Genomic DNA, 24,060 nt, shown 5'->3' on the forward strand with positions numbered 1-24,060 from the left:
CACTTTGAATAAAATAACATCATGTACAGCAAGCTAGCACTTTGAATAAAATAACATCATGTACAGCAAGCTAGCACTTTGAATAAAATAACATCATGTACAACAAGCTAGCACTTTGAATAAAATAACATCATGTACAACATAGAGGTGGGATGTAGCCCAGTGGTAAACTGCCTGCTTGATTCCTAAGAGCAGATCCTTTTTATATCTTGTATTCTTTGATAGGATCTTGGGGTGGGGTGGGGGGTGGGGGTACTGCTTGATGTGAGCTAAGTGTTTCTTAATATAGCTAATAATTTCATTTCAAATTACTTTCGTGCTTATATCCAGCTCAACTATCTGGGCTGTCTGTCCAGGATTGGGGGTTAGTTGCTAGAGGTTAGTGGTTAGTGAGCTAGAAGAGGATGTAGTGGTCTTATACCTATCCAATGAGTCATTAAAACTCGCTCTGGGTGGGAGCCGGTACCAGGCTGCGAACCCTGTACCTACCAGCCTTATGTCTGATGGCTTAACCACGACGCCACCGAAGCCAGTAGAAGCAAATGAATGCACAGTTCAGTTTAGTTCACTTTGATTTATAATTATGTCTTATGACTATTAAAACCTCCACTCTTATAAGTATAATATTTTCATTTACTACACTTTTATAAGAAATTATCAGATAATCATAAATATAGCGCACAGTTTGTTTTCCATTTTGATATATACAACATCTTGTGACTATTCCCCCCCAAACGCACCATATTATAATACTTCCCTGTCCTGCTGTGTTTTATTTGAAAGTTATCAGATATTGTGGATAAGCTTGGGTGTCATGGAAGATGACAAACATAGAAGGGTTGTTAGGGTTATCAACTACAGACTCGTATCGGATATGTGATGCTGAATTTGGCTTCACTGGAGGAACTTTAAAGTCCGGATTCCCTAACGTAAACTCTCCAGTCAACACAGAGGCCTGGTATACATATTTGTATCCATCTGCATCTCGCACAGCAAACCTGTCGTTTATAGAATAAGATGACTTCGTGGCAAAGTACACTCCTTGACCAAATCTAGTTGCTGAAAAAAGAAATTGGATAAAATTATCAAATTTGCTAGATATAAGAATTTTCTTTTTGTTTAGTGCAATTTTGAGAATAAAATATTAATACAGGAAAATAAAATCAGAGTTTAATAACTGAATGGATGGATAGGTGCTCAGTTGGATAGGCAAATGAATGGATGGATGGACAGACAGATGAATGGATGGATGGATGGACAGACAGATGAATGGATGGATGGATGGATGGATGGACAGATGGATGGATGGATGGATGGACTGACAGATGAATGGATGGATGGAGGGACAGACAGATGAATGGACGGATGGATGGATGGACAGACAGATGAATGGATGGATGGATGAACAGACAGATGGATGAATGGATGGATGGACAAACAGATGGATGAATGGATGGATGGATGGACAGAAAGATGGATACAAATTAATAGATGAACAGGTTTCTATATGGATCATAAGCATACGAGATGGGGGGCAGGGGAGGGGTGCAGTATCCCCCTAGTGCTGGAGCAAATCCTTAAATTTGTGCAAAAAACGATCAAGATATTCAGGCAAAATGTGATAACCTTAGTCCTTTTTACCATGTATTTCCATCATTCAACCATCAAAATTAGTTGTAATCTGTGTAAAAATGTGTAGTCATTCGTATGTAACCCTATATAGCTGTATGGCAGTAATTTAATGCTAATAAGAAAAAAATATTATTACCCAGATTCTGGGATTTTTGTTCAATTCGGTCGAAAACCAGCCTGCCCCTTACAATAATGGGAGCCCATACGCCTATGGCATGGACATATACAGTGATTGGATATACATGTATAAATGAGTTTGACTGATGATTGATTGAGCCATTTTTATTAATTTAAAGGATGAAACTCTTAATAAGATGGTGGCATAGATGGTTGGATTGAAGGATAATTTCGTCAAATGATAATTTTGGCAAATAGTACATATAGTACATAACTAACATATATGGTGTTTTTAATATCACATACCATTTTTCCCACAATAACTTCTATTAAATCCAAATGTGTTGATGCTAGTTATGGCATTTGATGATGTTCCATGCCAAAGAATTCGTTCATTTTGTATTCCTTGGTTCTGACCACAAAACCGATCTTTCATCACGTGATACTGACAATACAAGGTTCTGTTCTGAATCCGTTCAATCTGCAATGGAATATTTTTAATTTAAAACAAATTAAGGAAAAAAGTTTGTTTTGTTTAACAACACCACTAGAGCACGTTAATATATTAATCATCAGCTATTGGATGTCAAACATTTGGTAATTTTGACATATAATCTTAGAGAGGAAACCCGCTACATTTTTCCATTAGTAGCAAGGGGTCTTTTATATGCACCATCCCACAGACAGGATAGCATGTACCACAGCCTTTGATATACCAGTCGTGGTGCACTGGCTGGAATGAGAAAAAGCCCGATGGGCCCACCGACAAAAAATTAAGAATTTAATAACATACTGACCGTAAGTATGTTTCCATGCATTAAAATATGAAGACAAAATCTCCCCATATTATGTGCATTCATATAATAGTGGATCAATCACGATGCACTGTTTTCACCTGAAGAAGTGATTGCCTAAAACATTAACTGATCACATGAGTGATATGAGAGGTACAGAAGGAGCCTCTGAGATATGAAAAGTGATAGCTACATTGTAGGTCATGGAAAACATTATTCTTGTAGTCTTCTTTTTTTTAAAGCCTATACAGTTCACCTTTTACTGCAATCATAATCTGATACATGTATTATACAGTAACAACAGTAACAGATTGTCATACCTTGACAACTGTAATCTGATAAATGTATTATACAGTAACAACAGTAACAGATTGTCATACCTTGACAACTGTAATCTGATACATGTATTATACAGTAACAACAGTAACAGATTGTCATACCTTGACAACTGTAATCTGATAAATGTATTATACAGTAACAACAGTAACAGATTGTCATACCTTGACAACTGTAATCTGATACATGTATTATACAGTAACAACAGTAACAGATTGTCCTACCTTCACAACTGTAATCTGATACATGTATTATACAGTAACAACAGTAACAGATTGTCCTACCTTCACAACTGTAATCTGAAACATGTATTATACAGTAACAACAGTAACAGATTGTCCTACCGTAACAGTTGTAATCTGATACATGTATTATACAGTAACAACAGTAACAGATTGTCCTACCTTGACAACTGTATTCTGATACATATATTATACAGTAACAACAGTAACAGATTGTCCTACCTTCACAATTGTAATCTGATACATGTATTATACAGTAACAACAGTAACAGATTGTCATACCTTAACAATTGTAATCTAATACATGTATTATACAGTAACAACAGTAACAGATTGTCCTACCTTAACAATTGTAATCTGATACATGTATTATACAGTAACAGATTGTCCTACCTTAACAATTGTAATCTAATACATGTATTATACAGTAACAACAGTAACAGATTGTCCTACCTTAACAATTGTAATCTCATACATGTATTATACAGTAACAGATTGTCCTACCTTAACAATTGTAATCTGATACATGTATTATACAGTAACAACAGTAACAGACTGTCCTACCTTAACAACTGTAATCTGATACATGTATTATACAGTAACAACAGTAACAGATTGTCCTACCTTAACAATTGTAATCTGATACATGTATTATGCAGTAACAACAGTAACAGACTGTCATACCTTAACAATTGTAATGGCCTGGTCTAGAGTACTTGTGAAATTCTGTATTACAGAGTCATACTCCTTGGTTCCAGGTGGCACCTGAACGTACATGACAAAATCGTCTTTGTTCATTGGGTTCCATTCTGGGGGGAATTGTGTTTCAAATGATCTTGCTGAAAATGAAAGTGAAATGCAAAATGCTATTGTAATCATTAGAATGACAGATAATTCTTATTGTTCCAGCAAACATCTTCAACCTATTGGTTCAGTTTTGTAGAAAAGTGCTGAGCCAGATTGATTGTAATTTCTACAAACGTGGCAGCCATCTTAAATTACACTACAGTTGTTTTAGTTTTTTTCAAAACATAAAATTTTGTAGAGTGGCACATCATGGAATTAAAACAAAACTGGATGATCTATTCTAAATGTTTAAATATTAAAAATATACTCAATAATTGGGCTTAATACAACAAATTTCAAATATAAACAGCCAGTTGACTGAGTTGTACCTATATGTATGTATGTATGTATGTATGTATATGTATATGTATATGTATATGTATATGTATATGTATATGTATATGTATGTATGGTATGTATTGATGTATGAATATCTATATATTGTATGTATGTCGAGGTTGACTTTTACATCATAGATATTAACGCATTGGCCCAGGGGATAATTAAATCCTTTCTGGCCTCACATATATATAGGATGTACCTTTGTTGTCATTGTTTTATTGTTTGTTTTTAAAAGTAATTATGATGCATTGACTTATCACTGATATACGTTACTTAACAAATGTAATTAAATATTCATATGTGCTTTTGTTCTTTCTATTATGTTTCTCATACATTGTTATATGTTAATGTTGTTTATATGAAAGTATGTATAATATGTATGTAGATTAGAGAGCTAGGGCCTCATGGGAGTTTCATCAAAATATTATCTAGTGAAAATGAGTGTGGTATTTTATTTACAATTTGCAGATGATTTGTTTTGTTCATACTTGCTGAATGTAAAAGAAATAACAGACAATTCTTAAATAAATTTGACATAAATACATGTAGACTTAGGAAATTACTATAATTTCGAGCAAGATGCAATGTTTTAAACAAGAATATCATAAAGTGTTTAAAAGGACCATGTACGGTACCTTTAAGAAATACATTTAATTATTATGGATATAATATAAGTTGTAGAAGCATCACGAGGGGTATATGGCTTTTTATGTACCCTCTGTGTGTTCTTTTACACCGAGCCAAAGGCGAGGGGGTAAAAGAACACACAGAGGGTACATAAAAAGCCATATACCCCGCGAGATGCTTCTACAACGAATTTATCTTGCCGACATGTTAAACCATATAGCCAAATAATCAAAATAACGCCAGACAATAATTGTTAACAATTTATTAACGGAGCCGTACCACGCGGACGCGAACGAAACCACTTGCCAGTGACGAAAAATAGTTCCATCGATAAACAAGTTTTTAACTTCAAATGTTTTAATACGAAATTGTCTAAAACAGATATTAATAAAAATTAAAAAAAAACTGTTTTTTTATTAGAAATGTATGTAGTAAAAAAATATATATATTAAAAATAAAAAACAAAACAAAAAACTGTTGCTAATCGCGCATTAATACAATAACACCACGACCGTAATTAGGTGGCCGAGTTCAACATTGCAGCTTTTAAAAGTATTGAAATATTGTATTTTATAGTAAAAATAAAATTAATTATGTATACTTGATTGATTATCAATGTTATTTATAATCTAATTATTGCTTTAGCATTAACTGGGGCGACTGGAAACTGTTGGAAATTACAGACGGGGTACAAGAGAATTTGGCTCCGCCCACAGGGGGATAAGGGATTTGTCCAACGGCAAACAACCAATGAGATTAAAGAATTTTACATTAAGGCGAGATAAAGCTTTTTGTCCATGATTAACGTACATTTCAAGTTTTATTATAATGGATAACCGACATTAATTTGCTGCCTATCCACAAATATCAAATACCTGGTCCAGCAGCCACAACTTCTTGGTCTGTATGCGTAAATACCTACATGTAAAAGGAAAACAAAAGTGCAGTTAATTAACGTGTAATCTGTAACTCAATCCAGGTACTCTCTCCATACTGTATTAAACAGTAACTCAATCCAGGTACTCTCTCCACACTGTATTAAACAGTATCTCAATCCAGGTACTCTCTCCACACTGTATTAAACAGTAACTCAATCCAGGTACTCTCTCCACACTGTATTAAACAGTAACTCAATCCAGGTACTCTCTCCATACTGTATTAAACAGTACTGTACTGTACAATATTGTACCATATCATATAGCAGAAAGGGCAGTATGTCACCATCTCCTATTAAGTTAAATGTATTCTTCTATTTTAGTACATTTTGTATTAATAATTATTTATAGTTATGGTACCCCGTCAACATAGTGATGTTCCAAAGATCGATTATAATCGAAAACTGATCGGTTTAGCTCTACCAATTTGATTATAAAAATCCACAATCGATTGTGTGGGAAAATGTTAGCTGTAATTGTAGATGCTAGAATGGATTTAAATATTTTGGGGTTAGTGTTTATCTTCATGTCTACATAAATAAAAAGATATATTAAATAGTTATTAAAGGTAAAATGTACCATTTGTATATGTAGGGTCCAGATCCTGGTGAAAACAGCAATATATACATGACCCTTAGTATACAAATGCTTCTTATGTTCATACAATTATAATCGATTGTGTAATCAAAAGTTGATCGGTTGGTGCCAACCGATTATAACCGATGATCGACGATGAAATTCCAGCCAATTCCTGACACTGTAGTCCAACATATAATTTTTTCACTCAAGTCATACTGTATACTTCCACACCATTCTCACCCTAATATTGTTATAACATAAGTGGTCTATTTAGATAGACTCAAACTACAAATCCTGAAGGCATGTATATATGCTACATATACTAGCTTCTACCATTCAAATCTGCTAACTTTTCACCTATTTACTCTACCAGCTTGAAAACATATATCTGACAAAATAATGGGGTGTCACCTTGCAAACCTTGAAAAAAACCTTAAAATTGAAATGAGACTTAAATAAATCTATACCTTATAAAGAGCTTTCCAACTGAAATACATGTCAAATCAATGTACATTTGTGCATGATAGAAATTCACTTAGTATACAATGTAATATTTATCAAACGTTTATGTTTCTAACAGAAATGTGGAGTTAATTCAAATTTGTTTTTATAGTACAATTTCATACAATTAGTACTTTTTGGCTTATATCATTTTTGTTTTCATCATTAACAAATTCCCACAAATCTTGTACTACTACTAGATTGTATACTTACTAAAAAAAGATACATGTAAGTAATTACCAGCCTATTTTCAAAAATATTATAAAATATATATCCCCAGCCCCTGCTGAGTTTTAGAAAAAAACGTTTTAATGCAAAATGCAATACTACTGTCATGTTTCATTACATGCATTTAACATTGCTAACAATAATAAAATGTTACAAATAGACTAGAAAATCATTTATAACACACATCAGGTGTGGATCTAATGGCAGGATGCTGGGGATGTGCACCCAAAAATCCATGTTTAGCACAGAAGTACAATACATTTCTTGGAATTTAGTGGGGAATATGTAATATCTTGCTCAGCTGGATATTTCTGTGGAAGATTACCCTATAGATAATACAATGTATGTTAGTATACTTTAGAATGTTGTAGGTGCCCAATAAAAACACTGCACCATTTCCGAGAAAAATCTTACATCCACCCATGTATGTAATCATGAATTTGTTTGATTGATGCCAGTATTACATGACACTTGGGTTAGAGACCCAGTTATGTATAGAAGACGTTGCCATTGGCTTTCGCTGGACTCACACACACACATCACTCTGTCACTTGTATTGGGACCATTTAATTAGTTCCTATCATTCGATGTGCTCGTAGTCACTCATGGTCTGAGGGTTTCTAATTTATTGTATAGATCTGCATGCTGAACAATGAATGAATGAATGTTTAACGACACCCCAGCACAGCATGTTGAACAATGATATAAATCTTCCACGTCTATGTGCAGGCTTTTTCTATGATTATCATGGAAATGGACTGTAGCGATTAATGAAGAACAACTTTATTGCTCTATATATCACACAGCAGTTGTGTGCAACAACAACAACAACAACAGAAAATGCCTTTATTGTATATTGTAATAATAAAACTTTCTTCATTTCATGTTTACTGAATCTTATTCAAATCACATACCCTCCAGTTTTCCACATCGTTTGGGTGTACAACCACCTTGACTTCTTGAAGTGAGGTGTTTGGATGATTCTTGTTGAAACTGTCGAAGCTCTCAAAGATAATTTTACTGACGACGTCTCTTGGATATTTCTTCACACCAGTCCCCATGACGGGGAACGCAATACTGGAAAGGCCATCTGTGGCAGCTTTTGATAGACAGCTTGCAATTAGGTCTCTCAAAGCCTATTATTAATAAAAGCAATGTCTCTGTTTAAAACCACAAGTTTAAAATCTCAATGTTTCATCAACTAAATGTTGATATCGTCAGGAGAAAACTAAACTTAAAAACAGGAGTTCAGCATTTGAAACCAGTAGGATAAAAACAGTTCAAGTGAAACACCAGAGTTAAAAGATTAATCACATCTAAAGGTAAGCTGACTGGGAGAACTGACATGCCTATTATTGAAAGAGCATCAACACACAATATACATTTGTACGTAATAAGTAATAATAAGTTTGTCTTATTTTAATGACACCATAAGAACACTTTGATTAATTAATCATCGGCTATTAGATGTTAGACATTTGGTAATTTTGACGAGAAGTCTTCAGAGGAAATCTATTTTTTTCATTTAGCAGCAACGTATCTTTTATGTGCAGTTTCCCAAAGACAGGGAAGCATATACTTTGATATACCAGAAGTTTGTGGGACACAGGTTGGAAAAAGAAAAAGCCAATGGGTCCTCCAGAATGGTTTGATCCTATAACCCAAGCACTTAAGGTGAGCATTCTACCAGATAAGTTAAATCCCGCTGCCATATTTCTTTTAATGCCAACTGAAACCGACACCAAAGTCACAGGATTTAATTGCCATTGAGTGTTTTTTAATAATCCAAAATTATTATTACTGGGTGCATATCAACTCTAAATCAAATCATATCAAATCTTAATGTGTTAAAGGACATATACTATTCAAAAACAACCCAAGGAACACATACAACATGTAGTAAATTTTGATATTAATTAGGATTATATTTAATTGGTGCTTTATGAAAGGGCATGTTTTAAGACCAGCTCGAGAAATATTTACATATTAAAATTAATTTTATTCAGTGGTAACAGTGATGAAAGTTATCCAAACTGATTATTAAAATCACTGTTTTCATGAAAATATGGATTAATCTACACAAATAAAAATATAATTTACTGATACCACAGTAATATTCCATGAAAATAAAGGCCATAGAAATAATACTGATGTGTGATTATGGTACTTGGTAAGTTTGTCAATGAGATAATTAGTATAATTTTCTCAGAAACCTAGTAACATGGTGTATTCTGGGATTTTATGGCAGAAACACACCAAATGAGCAGCAAGACCCCCCCCCCCCCCCCCCCCCCCCACCCCACACACACACACACTAGTAGTTGGAAGTATTGTATGTAGAAGAATGGAAAAAGCACTTTTCTTACATACCTCTTGATGAGAACATCATTCGTTATTTTTTGGAAACACATATTTGTTACACATTAACATTTTACAGACATAGACTGCATGGCTGCACCTAGGTAATGACCAGGTCACCAATTCATGCCCATTGGAAAAGCATGGTAGAAATTGATCACTAGATGTGACATACAAGTTAACCCGAAATTGACTTGTCTGTGATGCACAAGTTAACTTTAAGCCCTAGAGTCATACACAGGTTTTAGTTGGAAAAGGTATTTAAATTTATTTTAGAACTGTTTTCTGAAGATATGTAAGAAATAAAATACTACATTCGTGTCCGTTAGATACCATTTATCTTACAACTTGTTTAAAAACATATCATAATCGCTTTTGCTCCTTAGATACATTTTAAAACAACTCGTTGCAAGATAAATGGTATCTAATGTCCGCTCATGTAGTATTCTCTACATAAGACCTGTTCCATAAATAAAGATGTGTTTTACAAATGTACCTTTCTGACCCAACCATCATGTAGTTGAATAAATTTAAATAATTTGTAATTACATTCTATTTGTATTAGCAAAAACATACAGCAAGCCGACCATCTCTAACAATGGAATATTAATTAATGTACATTTGTAGCCAATTAAAATACCGTAACAGTCTTTTCATCTGGAGACCACATGTCCAGTGTTGTATGATAAACAAATCTGCAGTGCAGGTTTCCACCTCCAGTAACGGCAATTTCACCAGCTTTAATTCCATTAGGATATTTGTCTTTACACTCCTGATGTATGCTATCACCACCAGCTTTGATGATTGCCTTTGCTATTCCAACTGCAAAGTCAAGATTTGTATTTGTTGAGTTAACAATGACATCGACCTACAAAGAAATGATAAAAAGAAAGCAATGCATCATTACATGTTCATAGTGTTTGTATCTCTGTTAGCGTTAGTCTGGTGCTTTTCAATCAATCACTTGAAGATGCATATTAATATCACACAACATTATAATATACTCTCGTGCCACTTTGTAAATAATCTTCCTTTAGTTGAAAGTTACCGGCTTTGGTGATGTAGTGGTTGGGCCATCCGATTTATGGCTTGCTTGTAGGCACTGCATGGGTTCACCTCCTTGTTTAGTTGAAAGTTACCGGCCTTGGTGATGTAGTGGTTGGGCCATCCGATTTATGGCTTGCTTGTAGGCACTGCATGGGTTCACCTCCTTGTTTAGTTGAAAGTTACCGGCTTTGGTGATGTAGTGGTTGGGCCATCCGATTTAAGGCTTGCTTGTAGGCACTGCATGGGTTCACCTCCTTGTTTAGTTGAAAGTTACCAGCCTTGGTGATGTAGTGGTTGGGCCATCCGATTTATGGCTTGCTTGTAGGCACTGCGTGGGTTCACCTCCTTGTTTAGTTGAAAGTTACCAGCCTTGGTGATGTAGTGGCTGGGCCATCCGATTTATGGCTTGCTTGTAGGCACTGCATGGGTTCACCTCCTTGTTTAGTTGAAAGTTACCAGCCTTGGTGATGTAGTGGCTGGGCCATCCGATTTATGGCTTGCTTGTAGGCACTGCGTGGGTTCACCTCCTTGTTCCAGTTGAAAAGTTACCAGCCTTGGTGATGTAGTGACCTGGTTGTAGGCCATCCGATTTATGGCTTGCTTGTAGGCACTGCATGGGTTCACCTCCTTGTTTAGTTGAAAGTTACCAGCCTTGGTGATGTAGTGGTTGGGCCATCCGATTTATGGCTTGCTTGTAGGCACTGCATGGGTTCACCTCCTTGTTCCAGCTCCCACCCAGAACAAGTTTAATGACTCAGCGGGTAGGTGTAAGACCACTACATCGACTTCTCTCTCACTAACCACTAACCCACTGACCTGGTGGTGTAGTGGCTGGGCCATCCAATTTATGGCTTGCTTGTAGGCACTGCGTGGGTTCACCTCCTTGTTCCGGCTCCCACCCAGAACAAGTTTAATGACTCAGCGGGTAGGTGTAAGACCACTACATCGACTTCTCTCTCACTAACCACTAACCCACTGACCTGGTGGTGTAGTGGCTGGGCCATCCAATTTATGGCTTGCTTGTAGGCACTGCATGGGTTCACCTCCTTGTTCCAGCTCCCACCCAGAACAAGTTTAATGACTCAGCGGGTAGGTGTAAGACCACTACATGTACATCGACTTCTCTCTCAATAACGACTAACTCATTGACCTGGACAGATAGCCCAGATAACTGAGGTGTGTGCCCAGGACAGCGTTCTTGAACCTTAACTGGATATAAGCATGAAAGCTGTCCTGTCATATACTGAGCATCTTTGTGTATAATTCTGCTGTTTTATTTATATCAGCTGTTCGTATATTTTAGATTCTAACATTACAGGGAAACTCTAGATATAATAACATGATCATCTGGTGGCTGAAGAAGTCCATTTCCTGTTAATCCTATAAACCCTGATCACAAACAAATTCCACCTTTAGCACTAGCTTTAAGCTCTCATCACTATGTCACTGGACATCCAAGTCTATGGAGTTGCAGTTTCATACATGTACATACATGTACAGTGTACTTGTATTTACCTTCTGTTGAACAATGTTCCCTTTCGACAAGCTAATTTCGAATTCTCCATTCCCTACAATGGAAAACATCATTTACTTAAATGTATTAAATTGGTTTTAGGTTATTTTTACTTTAAAAAGTTTTATTCACAAAAAAAACTATAACAATAACATCTAATATATATATATATATGTTTCTAGTATTTTTATGTCGCTGTACAAGTAAAATGATTGTTAATTTAGCAAATCCCTGCTAAATTAGTCATTCAGATTGCACCTTAATAATATACACTAACAAACAAAGAGAATTTAAACCCTTTATTTAATGTTACTTTTATACATCAATAGAAATGTCAAATTGCTTTTCTTCCAACCTCCTAGATGTGAAAACTACATGCATAATTACATACCTGAGGGCTGAATATTTCCGTTCAAGTGCATATGTTTTGTCAACTCTGTCCTAAATGCCTGGAAAATAGAATGAAGTACAGTGAAGTTTCATTGTCACACACTACCACATTTAGTCTAAAGTAAAAGAGGAAATTCATCGCCACCTTTCCTACCAAAAACCAGCAATGGATCATGACAGCACATACCAAGGCCTTTGATGCACCTGACATGGTGCACTGATTCAAATGGGAAGAACCCGAGTCGAGCAAGGACAATCGATCCTAAAAGCTTATCAAACTTCAGCCTCAGACTACCAATAAGTTAACAGCCCACCACTTTATTGATTCAATATATAAACTATCACACTTCAGCCTCAGACTACCAATAAATTAACAGCCCACCACTTTATTGATTCAATATATAAGATATAGGCTGACAAATACAAATACAGTCTATAGGCTGACAAATACAAATACAGTCTATAGGCTGACAAGTACAAATACAGTCTATAGGCTGACATGTACAACAGACAGTCTACAGGCTGACATGTACAACAGACAGTCTACAGGCTGACATGTACAACAGACAGTCTACAGGCTGACATGTACAACAGACAGTCTACAGGCTGACATGTACAACAGACAGTCTACAGGCTGACATGTACAATAGACAGTCTACTGGCTGACATGTACAATAGACAGTCTACAGGCTAACATGTACAATAGACAGTCTACAGGCTGACATGTACAATATACAGGCTGACATAATATACAGTCTACAGGCTGAGTACAATGTACAGTCTACAGGCTGACATGTACAATATACAGTCTACAGGCTGACATGCATGTACAATATACAGTCTATATGCTGACATACAATATACAGTCTACAGGCTGACATGTACAATATACAGTCTACAGGCTGACATGTACAATATACAGTCTGTAGCTAGGCTGACATGTACAATATACAGTCTACAGGCTGACATGTACAATATACAGTCCACAGGCTGACATGTACAATATAAAATCTACAGGCTGACATGTACAATATACAGTCTACAGCCTGACATGTACAATATACAGTCTACAGGCTGACATGTACAATATACAGTCCACAGGCTGACATGTACAATATACAGTGTACAGGCTGACATGTACAATATACAGTCTGTAGCTAGGCTGACATGTACAATATACAGTGTACAGGCTGACATGTACAATATACAGTCCACAGGCTGACATGTACAATATACAGTCTACAGCCTGACATGTACAATATACAGTCCACAGGCTGACATGTACAATATACAGTCTACAGGCTGACATGTACAATATACAGTCTACAGGCTGACATGTACAATATACAGTCTGTAGCTAGGCTGACATGTACAATATACAGTCTACAGCCTGACATGTACAATATACAGTCTACAGCCTGACATGTACAATATACAGTCTACAGGCTGACATGTACAATATACAGTCCACAGGCTGACATGTACAATATACAGTCCACAGGCTGACATGTACAATATACAATCTACATGCTGACATGTACAATATACAGTCTGTAGCTAGGCTGACATGTACAATATACAGTCTACAGCCTGACATGTACAATATACAGTCTACAGGCTGACATGTACAATATACAGTCCACAGGCTGACATGTACAATATACAGTCCACAGGCTGACATGTACAATATACAATCTACAGGCTGACATGTACAATATACAGTCTGTAGCTAGGCTGACATGTACAATATACAGTCTACAGCCTGACATGTACAATATACAGTCTACAGGCTGACATGTACAATATACAGTCTGTAGCTAGGCTGGCATGTACAATTCCTCTCTATGACAGTAAAAATGAACTAAGACAAATGTGTTAATAGTGAATTCCGTGATTTTGTGCATAATTAACCCCAAGGTATAAAGTACCTTTTGAATAGATTCATCTTTTGGATGCACCACAAATGTAATGGTTTTGAGATATACTCCTCGAAATGCCAGAGCCGTCTCAAACATGCATTTTGCCACTTCATCAGGGGGGTACTTCAATCGGCCAGCTCCCAGTGCTGGTATCGCTATTGAGCTTAGTTTGGCATTTTCAACCATATCCAGTAGACATTTAATCAGATCGTGGAATTTCTGAAATAAATTATTAACAATTATTTGAATTTTAATTTACATTCATGTTTAAGCAGGTGAAATAATTTTTTTCTGTTATTTTTTAGACCCATAAGGGCACATTTTAAATTGAGGGAGGGCCAAAATTACTAATTGCAAAATATATGTATATCCATTTTCAGAATCATCCCTTACAACATACAACACTTTGTAACGTTATGACCTAGCTCTTGACAAAACCCACCTCCTTTCATTTTTCTACTGGGATGTAATCTGATAAAAATTATCAGGTACATATTTTATTTGTATTTTGTATAAATATGACATTGATATTAATAAAAAATATTCCTCAACAAAAAATCATCTGTAATAAAATAATTGGCCGTGATTTCCTGTACCGATATTTAATTTATAAATAAAAATCACAGTTTTTAAAGTACAGTCAAACTGGACTTAAGCAGTCACACAAGGGAGTAGAGAAAAGCGACCACTTAAGACAGGTGACGGCTGATTACAGGTTGCCACAAACAGTCTTTAAAACACTTTTTTTACCATATGTACTGCTAATTAATGGATATGTGCTCCACAGTTGACTACAAATCAACTTTCGACACATCGCCTCCTTCAGAAATATTGTAACTGGAATGTATTAATTTAACCGTTCTCAACAAGTTTGTTTTGTTTTTCCATTTAATTAATGAATCCTACTTCATGTGGTGTATTGTCATAGTAAGTTAATTACTACTTTATGTGGTGTATTGACATATAGTAAGTGAATCTACAAATGTCAAGCTTAGCCTACCCAGAGGCAGTTAGATGCATTCCAGAGTCATACTTTCTTAAATTTATTGATACACAGTAGAGGTGTTGGGACTGAATGGGTACTGGTATTCCTGAAGGTGTGAAGATCAGTTATTTGCTGCACCGTATCGCTGTTGGTAAAAATATCTCTTTCATATACAGTGAAACTCCTCTAAACCAGACACCCTCGGGACTAAGCAAAAAGTCTGGTATTAAGAGGTATCCAGTTTAGAGAGGTTCTCTTCTGTACAGATATTTAAAAAGTGGGCCGCAAAAAAAACCTTGTTTTGAAAGGATTCACTGTAATAGAAACCATTTACTGTGACAACTTAATACAGGTATTTTAGTAACTTGGGATCCGATTTAGGTGGGCACTGGCCGTGCAAGACAGGTGACTGCTTAATGCAGGTATTTTAGTAACTTGGGATCCGATTTAGGTGGGCACTGGCCGTGCAAGACAGGTGACCGCTTAATACAGGTATTTTAGTAATTTGGGATCCGATTTAGGTGGGCACTGGCCGTGCAAGACAGGTGACCGCTTTATACAGGTATTTTAGTAATTTGGGATCCGATTTAGGTGGGCACTGGCCGTGCAAGACAGGTGACCGCTTTATACAGGTATTTTAGTAACTTGGGATCCGATTTAGATGGGCACTGGCCATGCAAGACAGGTGACCGCTTTATACAGGTATTTTAGCAACTTGGGATCCGATTTAGATGGGCACTGGCCATGCAAGACAGGTGTCCGCTTAATACAGGTATTTTAGTAACTTGGGATCCGATTTAGGTGGGCAATGGCCGTGCAAGACAGGTGACCGCTTAATACAGGTATTTTAGTAACTTGGGATCCGATTTAGGTGGGCACTGGCCGTGCAAGACAGGTGACCGCTTAATACAGGTATTTTAGTAATTTGGGATCCGATTTAGGTGGGCACTGGCCGTGCAAGACAGGTGACCGCTTAATACAGGTATTTTAGTAACTTGGGATCCGATTTAGGTGGGCACTGGCCGTGCAAGACAGGTGACCCCTTAATACAAGTATTTTAGTAACTTGGGATCCGATTTAGGTGGGCACTGGCCGTGCAAGACAGGTGACCGCTTTATACAGGTATTTGATCCGATTTAGGTGGGCACTGGCCGTGCAAGACAGGTGACCGCTTAATACAGGTATTTTAGTAATTTGGGATCCGATTTAGGTGGGCACTGGCCGTGCAAGACAGGTGACCGCTTTATACAGGTATTTTAGTAATTTGGGATCCGATTTAGGTGGGCACTGGCCGTGCAAGACAGGTGACCGCTTTATACAGGTATTTTAGTAACTTGGGATCCGATTTAGATGGGCACTGGCCATGCAAGACAGGTGACCGCTTTATACAGGTATTTTAGCAACTTGGGATCCGATTTAGATGGGCACTGGCCATGCAAGACAGGTGTCCGCTTAATACAGGTATTTTAGTAACTTGGGATCCGATTTAGGTGGGCACTGGCCGTGCAAGACAGGTGACCGCTTAATACAGGTATTTTAGTAACTTGGGATCCGATTTAGGTGGGCACTGGCCGTGCAAGACAGGTGACCGCTTAATACAGGTATTTTAGTAATTTGGGATCCGATTTAGGTGGGCACTGGCCGTGCAAGACAGGTGACCGCTTAATACAGGTATTTTAGTAACTTGGGATCCGATTTAGGTGGGCACAGGCCGTGCAAGACAGGTGACCCCTTAATACAAGTAATTTAGTAACTTGGGATCCGATTTAGGTGGGCACTGGCCGTGCAAGACAGGTGACCGCTTTATACAGGTATTTTAGCAACTTGGGATCCGATTTAGGTGGGCACTGGCCGTGCAAGACAGGTGACCGCTTAATACAGGTATTTTAGTAACTTGGGATCCGATTTAGGTGGGCACTGGCCGTGCAAGACAGGTGACCGCTTAATACAGGTATTTTAGTAATTTGGGATCCGATTTAGGTGGGCACTGGCCGTGCAAGACAGGTGACCGCTTAATACAGGTATTTTAGTAACTTGGGATCCGATTTAGGTGGGCACTGGCCGTGCAAGACAGGTGACCGCTTAATACAGGTATTTTAGTAACTTGGGATCCGGTTTAGGTGGGCACTGGCCGTGCAAGACAGGTGACCGCTTAATACAGGTATTTTAGTAATTTGTGATCCGATTTAGGTGGGCACTGGCCATGTAAGACAGGTGCATGACTGCTTATTACAGGTGCATTTACATTAAAAACTGTTGGGGAGGGAAAAAAAGTGGCCGCTTAGGTCAGGTAACTGCTGAATACAGGTGGCCACTAGGACAGGTTTGACTGTATAATGTAACCCTTCACAAACTCCCCTTCCCCTGTCTCGTGTTTTGTATTACTTAACATGATTGCCCCTCCTCGTCTAGTGCACCAATTAAGTGATTGATAAACAAGTCTCTCATTGTAAGGTAATTTTTGAAATACTTGCATGATGTTGTACTTGATTCAATACAGAGAAGCTAAACAAGTTTGGCTAACATATAACCTATATATGTACAGATATCATTTGGCTTCTCATTAATGTGAAGCCCCATTCCTTTATCTTTGTGTACTTATTGGTTTTTGTGCATATTCAAAATTTTATCGTAACCACATAAGCGTATGAGGTGGGGGGGGGCCAGATCTGGAGCAAATCCTTAAATTCGGGCAAAAACGATAGAGATTTTCAGGCAAAATGTGCTGGCCTTTAACCATTTCACAATGTTTTTCCATCATTCTACCTACAATATTAGTTGACATCAATGTAAAAATGTGTAGTGTTTCACTTGCAACCCTATGTGTAGCTGTTTGACAGTAATGGTAACATGAAGAAATTTTGTTATACAGATTCAGGCATTTTCATTTAATTCGGGCAAAAATGGGAGCCCGGCCCGCATACACCTACATGTATATGGCTAGACATGTTTTATCACATAGGTTTTGTGTAAGGAAATAATTCATGCACTACACAATCACTGACCTGCTTAATGGCGGACCATTCGGAGGGTACAAGGCATATGTGATATATGTGCTTGTAGTTTGTTTGTCCTCCACTGGTCACTGCCACCTCCCAGCTCTTGATGCCATTGGGGTAGTTCGTCTGACATTCCTGCTGGATGCCAGGTCCAGCTGCTGCAAGCACTGCCTGCGTTATTGGTCCGTTTGATAGATCCAGGGTCGGTTTGGTGGAATTCACTAACACATCTGCCTAAAAGTACATGTATATAATTATAATGAAGTATGTTTCAACCAAACCTGTTGCATTACCAGTGGGTGCTAAATATATTTCAACTCTGCCTACATGTCATTTTTTAAAAATAATATTTGACTGGACAAATATCGGACTAGTGATAATGTTTGCAAGCTAGTGGATTTTTATATTTACTATTATGGCTGACTAGTAAAGTGATTTTTTTTTTAAATAGTTCCACAGACCAGGAACATGATTGATCTTTATGCTGTTCCTTTTTATGCATATTGTTTGATGAGACACAGTTGTGTCAAAAGTGTTTTTTAAATAGACTGGAATAGTATTACAAAAACATTATTGTCCCCAAGAAATGAAAGCAAAGTCAAGGGCCTTGAATCCTTGTTTTACATTGTATTATTACATATACATATATAATACATAATTATAGCTAGCCTGAACAAACGAAGGAAATGTTTTATTTATCGATGCACTCAACACATTTTATTTATGGTTATATATGCGTATATAGCCTAAACATTCAAGAGTATATAATGCATTTACTAACACACACACACACACACACACACACACACACTGTATATATAGGTATATGGTTATATGGCGTATATAGCCTAAACATTCAAGAGTATATATGGTAATTTTGACATATAGTCTTAGAGAGGAAACTCGCAACATTTTTGCTTTAGTAGCAAGGGATCTTTTATATGCACCATACCACAGACAGGATAGCACATACCACAGCCTTTGGTATACCAGTCATGGTGCACTGGCTGGAACGAGAAATAGTCCAATGGGCCCACTGACGGGGATCGATCCCAAACCAACCGTGCATCAAACAAGCGCTGTACCACTGGGCTACGTCCCACCCCATACTGGAATTAAGATGCATAATGCTATTTTAGTTTATTCATTAATCTCATCTTCATCTAGTGTTGGGTATTCGAGTCCGGGTTGAGTTTGATCTTTGAGTTCTCAACTCTCAATATTTTGGACTCGTGGAGGCCCTACCTTTAGCCTTAGAGTATTGTGACCAGTTTTAAAAACAATCTGTTTTCAACAACCAAATGGTTGCTAAGTACTGTGTCTAAAAAAAACCCAAAAAAACATTTCTAAATATGATGCCAAATAAAGAAAAAGTACTTGCTATATTATTCTTACCTTGTAATTGATGATGTCATTCACCACATAACAAACACTTGGTATTTTAGCAGACGGCTTTCTTTCTACAACATATAAAAATATATGTATTATATTTAGCTTTATAAGCATACATTATATGTAATAGAATATGGTCTGTTCTATTGCATTTAAACTAATGATAGCATTAAGCCATGGGACATAAGGCTGGTAGGTACTGGGTTCACAGCCTGGGACTGGTTTTAATGACTTAATGGGTTGGTGTAAGACCACTACACCCTCTTCTTTCTCACTAACAACTAACCACTAACAACTAACTCACTGTCCTGGACAGACAGCCCAGATAGCTGGTGTGTGCCCAGGAGTGTCACTGAGCCTTAATTGGATGTAAATGTAAGGATGAAAATAAGTTGAAATGAAATATAAAATGATAGCTGGAAGTAAAAGAGCAATTAAAGTAAATCATTGTAAGTGTCTTTTAACAATGGCAAACAGAAAACGTCAAACACTCTACAAAGTGCCTAGATTATTGTCCACACCACATGCTGATGGGGGAATGGAATGTGTTTGGCACAAATGACTAGAAAAAAACATGCAGCTGAATTGATTGGAAAGGTAGATGGTGTTGTTGGAACAGAAAGTGAAATATGGAAGAACAAAAAAGAACAAGAAACATTAACAGAGAATTAAATCTTTAGCTGCAGGACCATAGCCAGTAGATCTAACAGCACTGCGTAGACTCCCATGTCCAGGTGACATTTCATCTATAAATAACAATTCAAATATCGACCAATTACACTTCGCCGTTTATAGCGTTATTCGGGTGCATACAAATTCTAAAAATATCGGGCGAGACTATTTATGTAATAGGCGAACTTGTTGGTCTATTTCAACATTAAAAAACAGGGAGGTAAGTGCAGTAATAAACTCTGGATTGTATACTAGTATAAACAGATTTTATGGCTATACCATCATGGGGTTTTTTTTCGTCTTAAAACAAATTTTATATAAACTTTTATATTGAAATTAGTTTCCGGCATACTTCGTAAAATCTCCCGAATCATTTCGTATACCCTTGGCATAATCCCGAATGTTTTCAAATTGTTTTTAAATCACTGGGATGATTTTGCAAGTAAGGTTTTGATTGGTCAAATGAAAGGTCAACTGGACATGAGCTCCAACGGGCTGCTGTTAGATCCACATGTAATAGTGGAGCGAATTTTAATTAGATTGGCAGGAATAATAACTAAAACCAAAGATGGGACATATTGGGTGTCATTTTCCTTCTTATCTCCCCTTGTTCCAGTGTTTGTCTCAGTCAAGTGGCAGTGCAGAGAAGGATGAAATCACCAGTAAAAGATCTCGGGAGTGGCTGTCCTATAGAGACAAGGCACTAGATAGAGATTCATGGAATCATCCACTATTTTGCCAAATGCCCATTTGACTCTGCATTGTGCAGTGATACGGTCTTGATCACATATTGTGGTCTTGTTGTTCAGATTTAATTCTATTAACAACTAATATAATAATATGTTTTACTAGCCACAAACAAATACACAATCTAATATTCACCATTTGTCTCATAATCATCATCTAGTCTGCATATTTCATTATTTGTGATAGCTAGCCTACCACTAATGTCTTTATCTCTAGGTAACATGACATTTGAAAAACACAAACACCTAAAAACTTACTGCTAGAGGGTAACAGTAATGTCTGGTCAAGTCTGGAATTAATCTGAATCCTTCTTTCAAACCTGTGTTTGAATATCTCATTATCAAATGCCTGAAATAAAATCAGTAACTACAATCATGAGCTGCATTTATCTAACATGTTCAATAACCACAAATATGTTACACTTAACTCATTCACTAACTAACAATTGAACTCCATGCAGTTTGCATATAAGTTTTCAAAACTTAATTTTAAATTATCAGCATTAACTTGCCGTACATAATAATCATAAGTGTTGTCATTAAAACTGTCCTCTTAAATAGAAGTGGTCTCAACAATCAGGGTACTCGTTGAGTATAACAGTTAAAAAAACAAAAACTGAAAATTATCAGTCATGATCGTGATGCATCAAAATGACTATCCTGAGTTTGTTGCCATTGTTATGATGACAGCGACTAGCAGAAACATTTAATGACTAAAATTGCATATAAAATAAATTTTTATTCATACAATATCATATACAGTGGCTGTATATTGTGTTTCTGGTCGTCCTAGTGTTTGTGGTAATAGATCACATATTGAGTTTTTTAGATTTGCGGGTGTTATTGTCTATTTGATCCCGCAAATGTCATTTTTGCGGGCATCAAATAAACAATAACACCCGCAAATCTAAAAACTCCATATGGTTATGTCCATTGTAAACTGAATTGTTTTTCTAAAGAACTAACTGTATATTTGGCATTTCTTGAAAAAAATACCTGGCTACAATCTAACTGTAGACCCTTGAATCGTCAACTTCGCCTGTTCCAATTGCAACTGACGTCACTTTCTAATGACGTCATTAGCTTTCCGGGTGTTATTTTCATTTCATCCCGGGAAAAGAATGTAATTAACCAATCACAATACAGAACACAATCCAGTCAGTTTACAATGGATTATATCACTATTGGGTTACTATAATATGAAATTATTTAAAAGGTTGATGTCAATAAACTTTGTCCAATATATTATGTCAACTTATTTTGACAAACCGTTTTTAATGCTATTCAGTCTCCCTCTCCAACACCTTCCACACTGCAAGACACTTCTATTATAACTGTAAATGCTCAATCCACTCTTCATCAATTGAGGTCGGGGACTAAATAATGACTTTTTTTACATGTGGTACATGCAATGAATACCTTAATGACTTCCTTGTTGGAATTGAAAACAGCAACTACAACTTTCTGAAGAGAACCTGGACTTCTTTCTGCAAACTTTATGATTGTTTTGAAGAAGATGTCTGCAACAGCATCTGGAGGATATTTTTGCTTTCCAACTCCTAGTACTGGAAAAGCTATAGAAGAATGTCCATCTGTGTCTGCTTTTTCAAGGCATGTTGTGATCACTTCCTCCAATTTCTGAAAACATAGCAAGAAACCTCTAATAGATCATCTTAAAAAGATTATTCTTAAAAACAGCCGTTGTAGGGGTTTTTTTTGTAGCAATTCAGACAATTCATACATGTAAATGTTACCTCAAGTGACTTTTTGTTAAAAAACAAAACAGAAAAAGGTTTTCAACACACCCAAAATTTGGTTATTAGTATTCACTTAAATTGATTTCTCATTCCAACCAGTGCACCACGACTGGTATATCAAAGGCTGTGGTATATGCTATCCTGACTGTGGGATGATGCTTATAAAAGATCCCTTGCTGCTAATCGAAAAGAGTAGCCCATGAAGTGGCAACAGCGAGTTTCCTCTCTCAATATCTGTATGGTCCTTATAACCATATGTGTGACACAATATCACCGAAAATAAAGTGTGTTGAGTGTGTCATTAAATAAAACATTTCCTTCATTCATTTAAATTGTAAACAACTTTTCCACTCCTAAATATTATGGATCAATTCCCAACAAGCCAAACATTAAAGAAGATCTATACCAGTCATTAACAAGATTATTCTGGGTCTCTTCTAGAGGTTAGAGATTATCTGACATAGTTTGCTGACGTCATACAGAATACCATGCCGGGAGTTCACCAAGTCTGTAATGGTGGACTTAGTCATTTAAAATAACAGCACACTAAAGTTGTCCTGTTTACATATGTTTACTGTTGCAAGGACTTAGAACCTGTATTCCTAATCCAACATAGCATGATATTCACAGGTTACATTTTGAGTGCATACAGTTTCACAAAAGCATGCAATAAGAACACAATTCCTTGTCTCCAGTAGTTTGGTTGCCAGTAATTTGTACTGACATTGGGGATAAAACTGAAGAAACATTCAAGCAAAAAGTGAATTAAATAACTTTAATGAAAGAAAGAAATGTTTTATTTAACGACACACTCAAAACATTTTATTTACGGTTATATGGCGTCAGACATATATGGTTAAGGACCACACAGATTTTGAGAGAAAACCCGCTGTCGCCACTACATGGGCTACTCTTTCCAATTAGCAGCAAGGGATCTTTTATTTGCGCTTCCCACAGGCAGGATAGCACAAACCATGGCCTTTGTTGAACCAGTTATGGATCACTGGTCGGTGCAAGTGGTTTACACCTACCCATTGAGCCTTGCGGAGCAAATTTTAATGAATTAATTGAAAGAAATTTTTATTTAACAACCCACTCAACAC

The 24,060-nt window shown here is 36.7% G+C and overlaps 1 protein-coding gene across 1 annotated transcript in view; it reads right to left on the bottom strand.

The window, feature by feature from the left end:
• Nucleotides 1-53: 53 nt before the first annotated feature.
• Nucleotides 54-24,060, bottom strand: part of LOC121384800 (protein mono-ADP-ribosyltransferase PARP15-like) — a 29,480-nt gene continuing 5,473 nt past the window's right edge. Inside the window, exons 4-16 of the mRNA XM_041515382.1 lie at nt 22,620-22,838; nt 21,459-21,549; nt 19,786-19,850; nt 18,397-18,624; nt 14,416-14,625; nt 12,489-12,546; nt 12,100-12,152; nt 10,178-10,405; nt 8,094-8,315; nt 5,812-5,854; nt 3,806-3,960; nt 2,056-2,230; nt 54-1,059 (exon numbers count right to left, since the gene is read on the bottom strand). Of these exons, the coding sequence (XP_041371316.1) occupies nt 773-1,059; nt 2,056-2,230; nt 3,806-3,960; nt 5,812-5,854; nt 8,094-8,315; nt 10,178-10,405; nt 12,100-12,152; nt 12,489-12,546; nt 14,416-14,625; nt 18,397-18,624; nt 19,786-19,850; nt 21,459-21,549; nt 22,620-22,838 (2,034 nt within the window). The 3' untranslated portion in view covers nt 54-772. The remainder of the gene's footprint in view (nt 1,060-2,055; nt 2,231-3,805; nt 3,961-5,811; nt 5,855-8,093; nt 8,316-10,177; nt 10,406-12,099; nt 12,153-12,488; nt 12,547-14,415; nt 14,626-18,396; nt 18,625-19,785; nt 19,851-21,458; nt 21,550-22,619; nt 22,839-24,060) is intronic.

This window comes from Gigantopelta aegis, chromosome 10, assembly GCF_016097555.1.
Source record: "Gigantopelta aegis isolate Gae_Host chromosome 10, Gae_host_genome, whole genome shotgun sequence".
Lineage (NCBI taxonomy): Eukaryota > Metazoa > Mollusca > Gastropoda > Neomphalida > Peltospiridae > Gigantopelta > Gigantopelta aegis.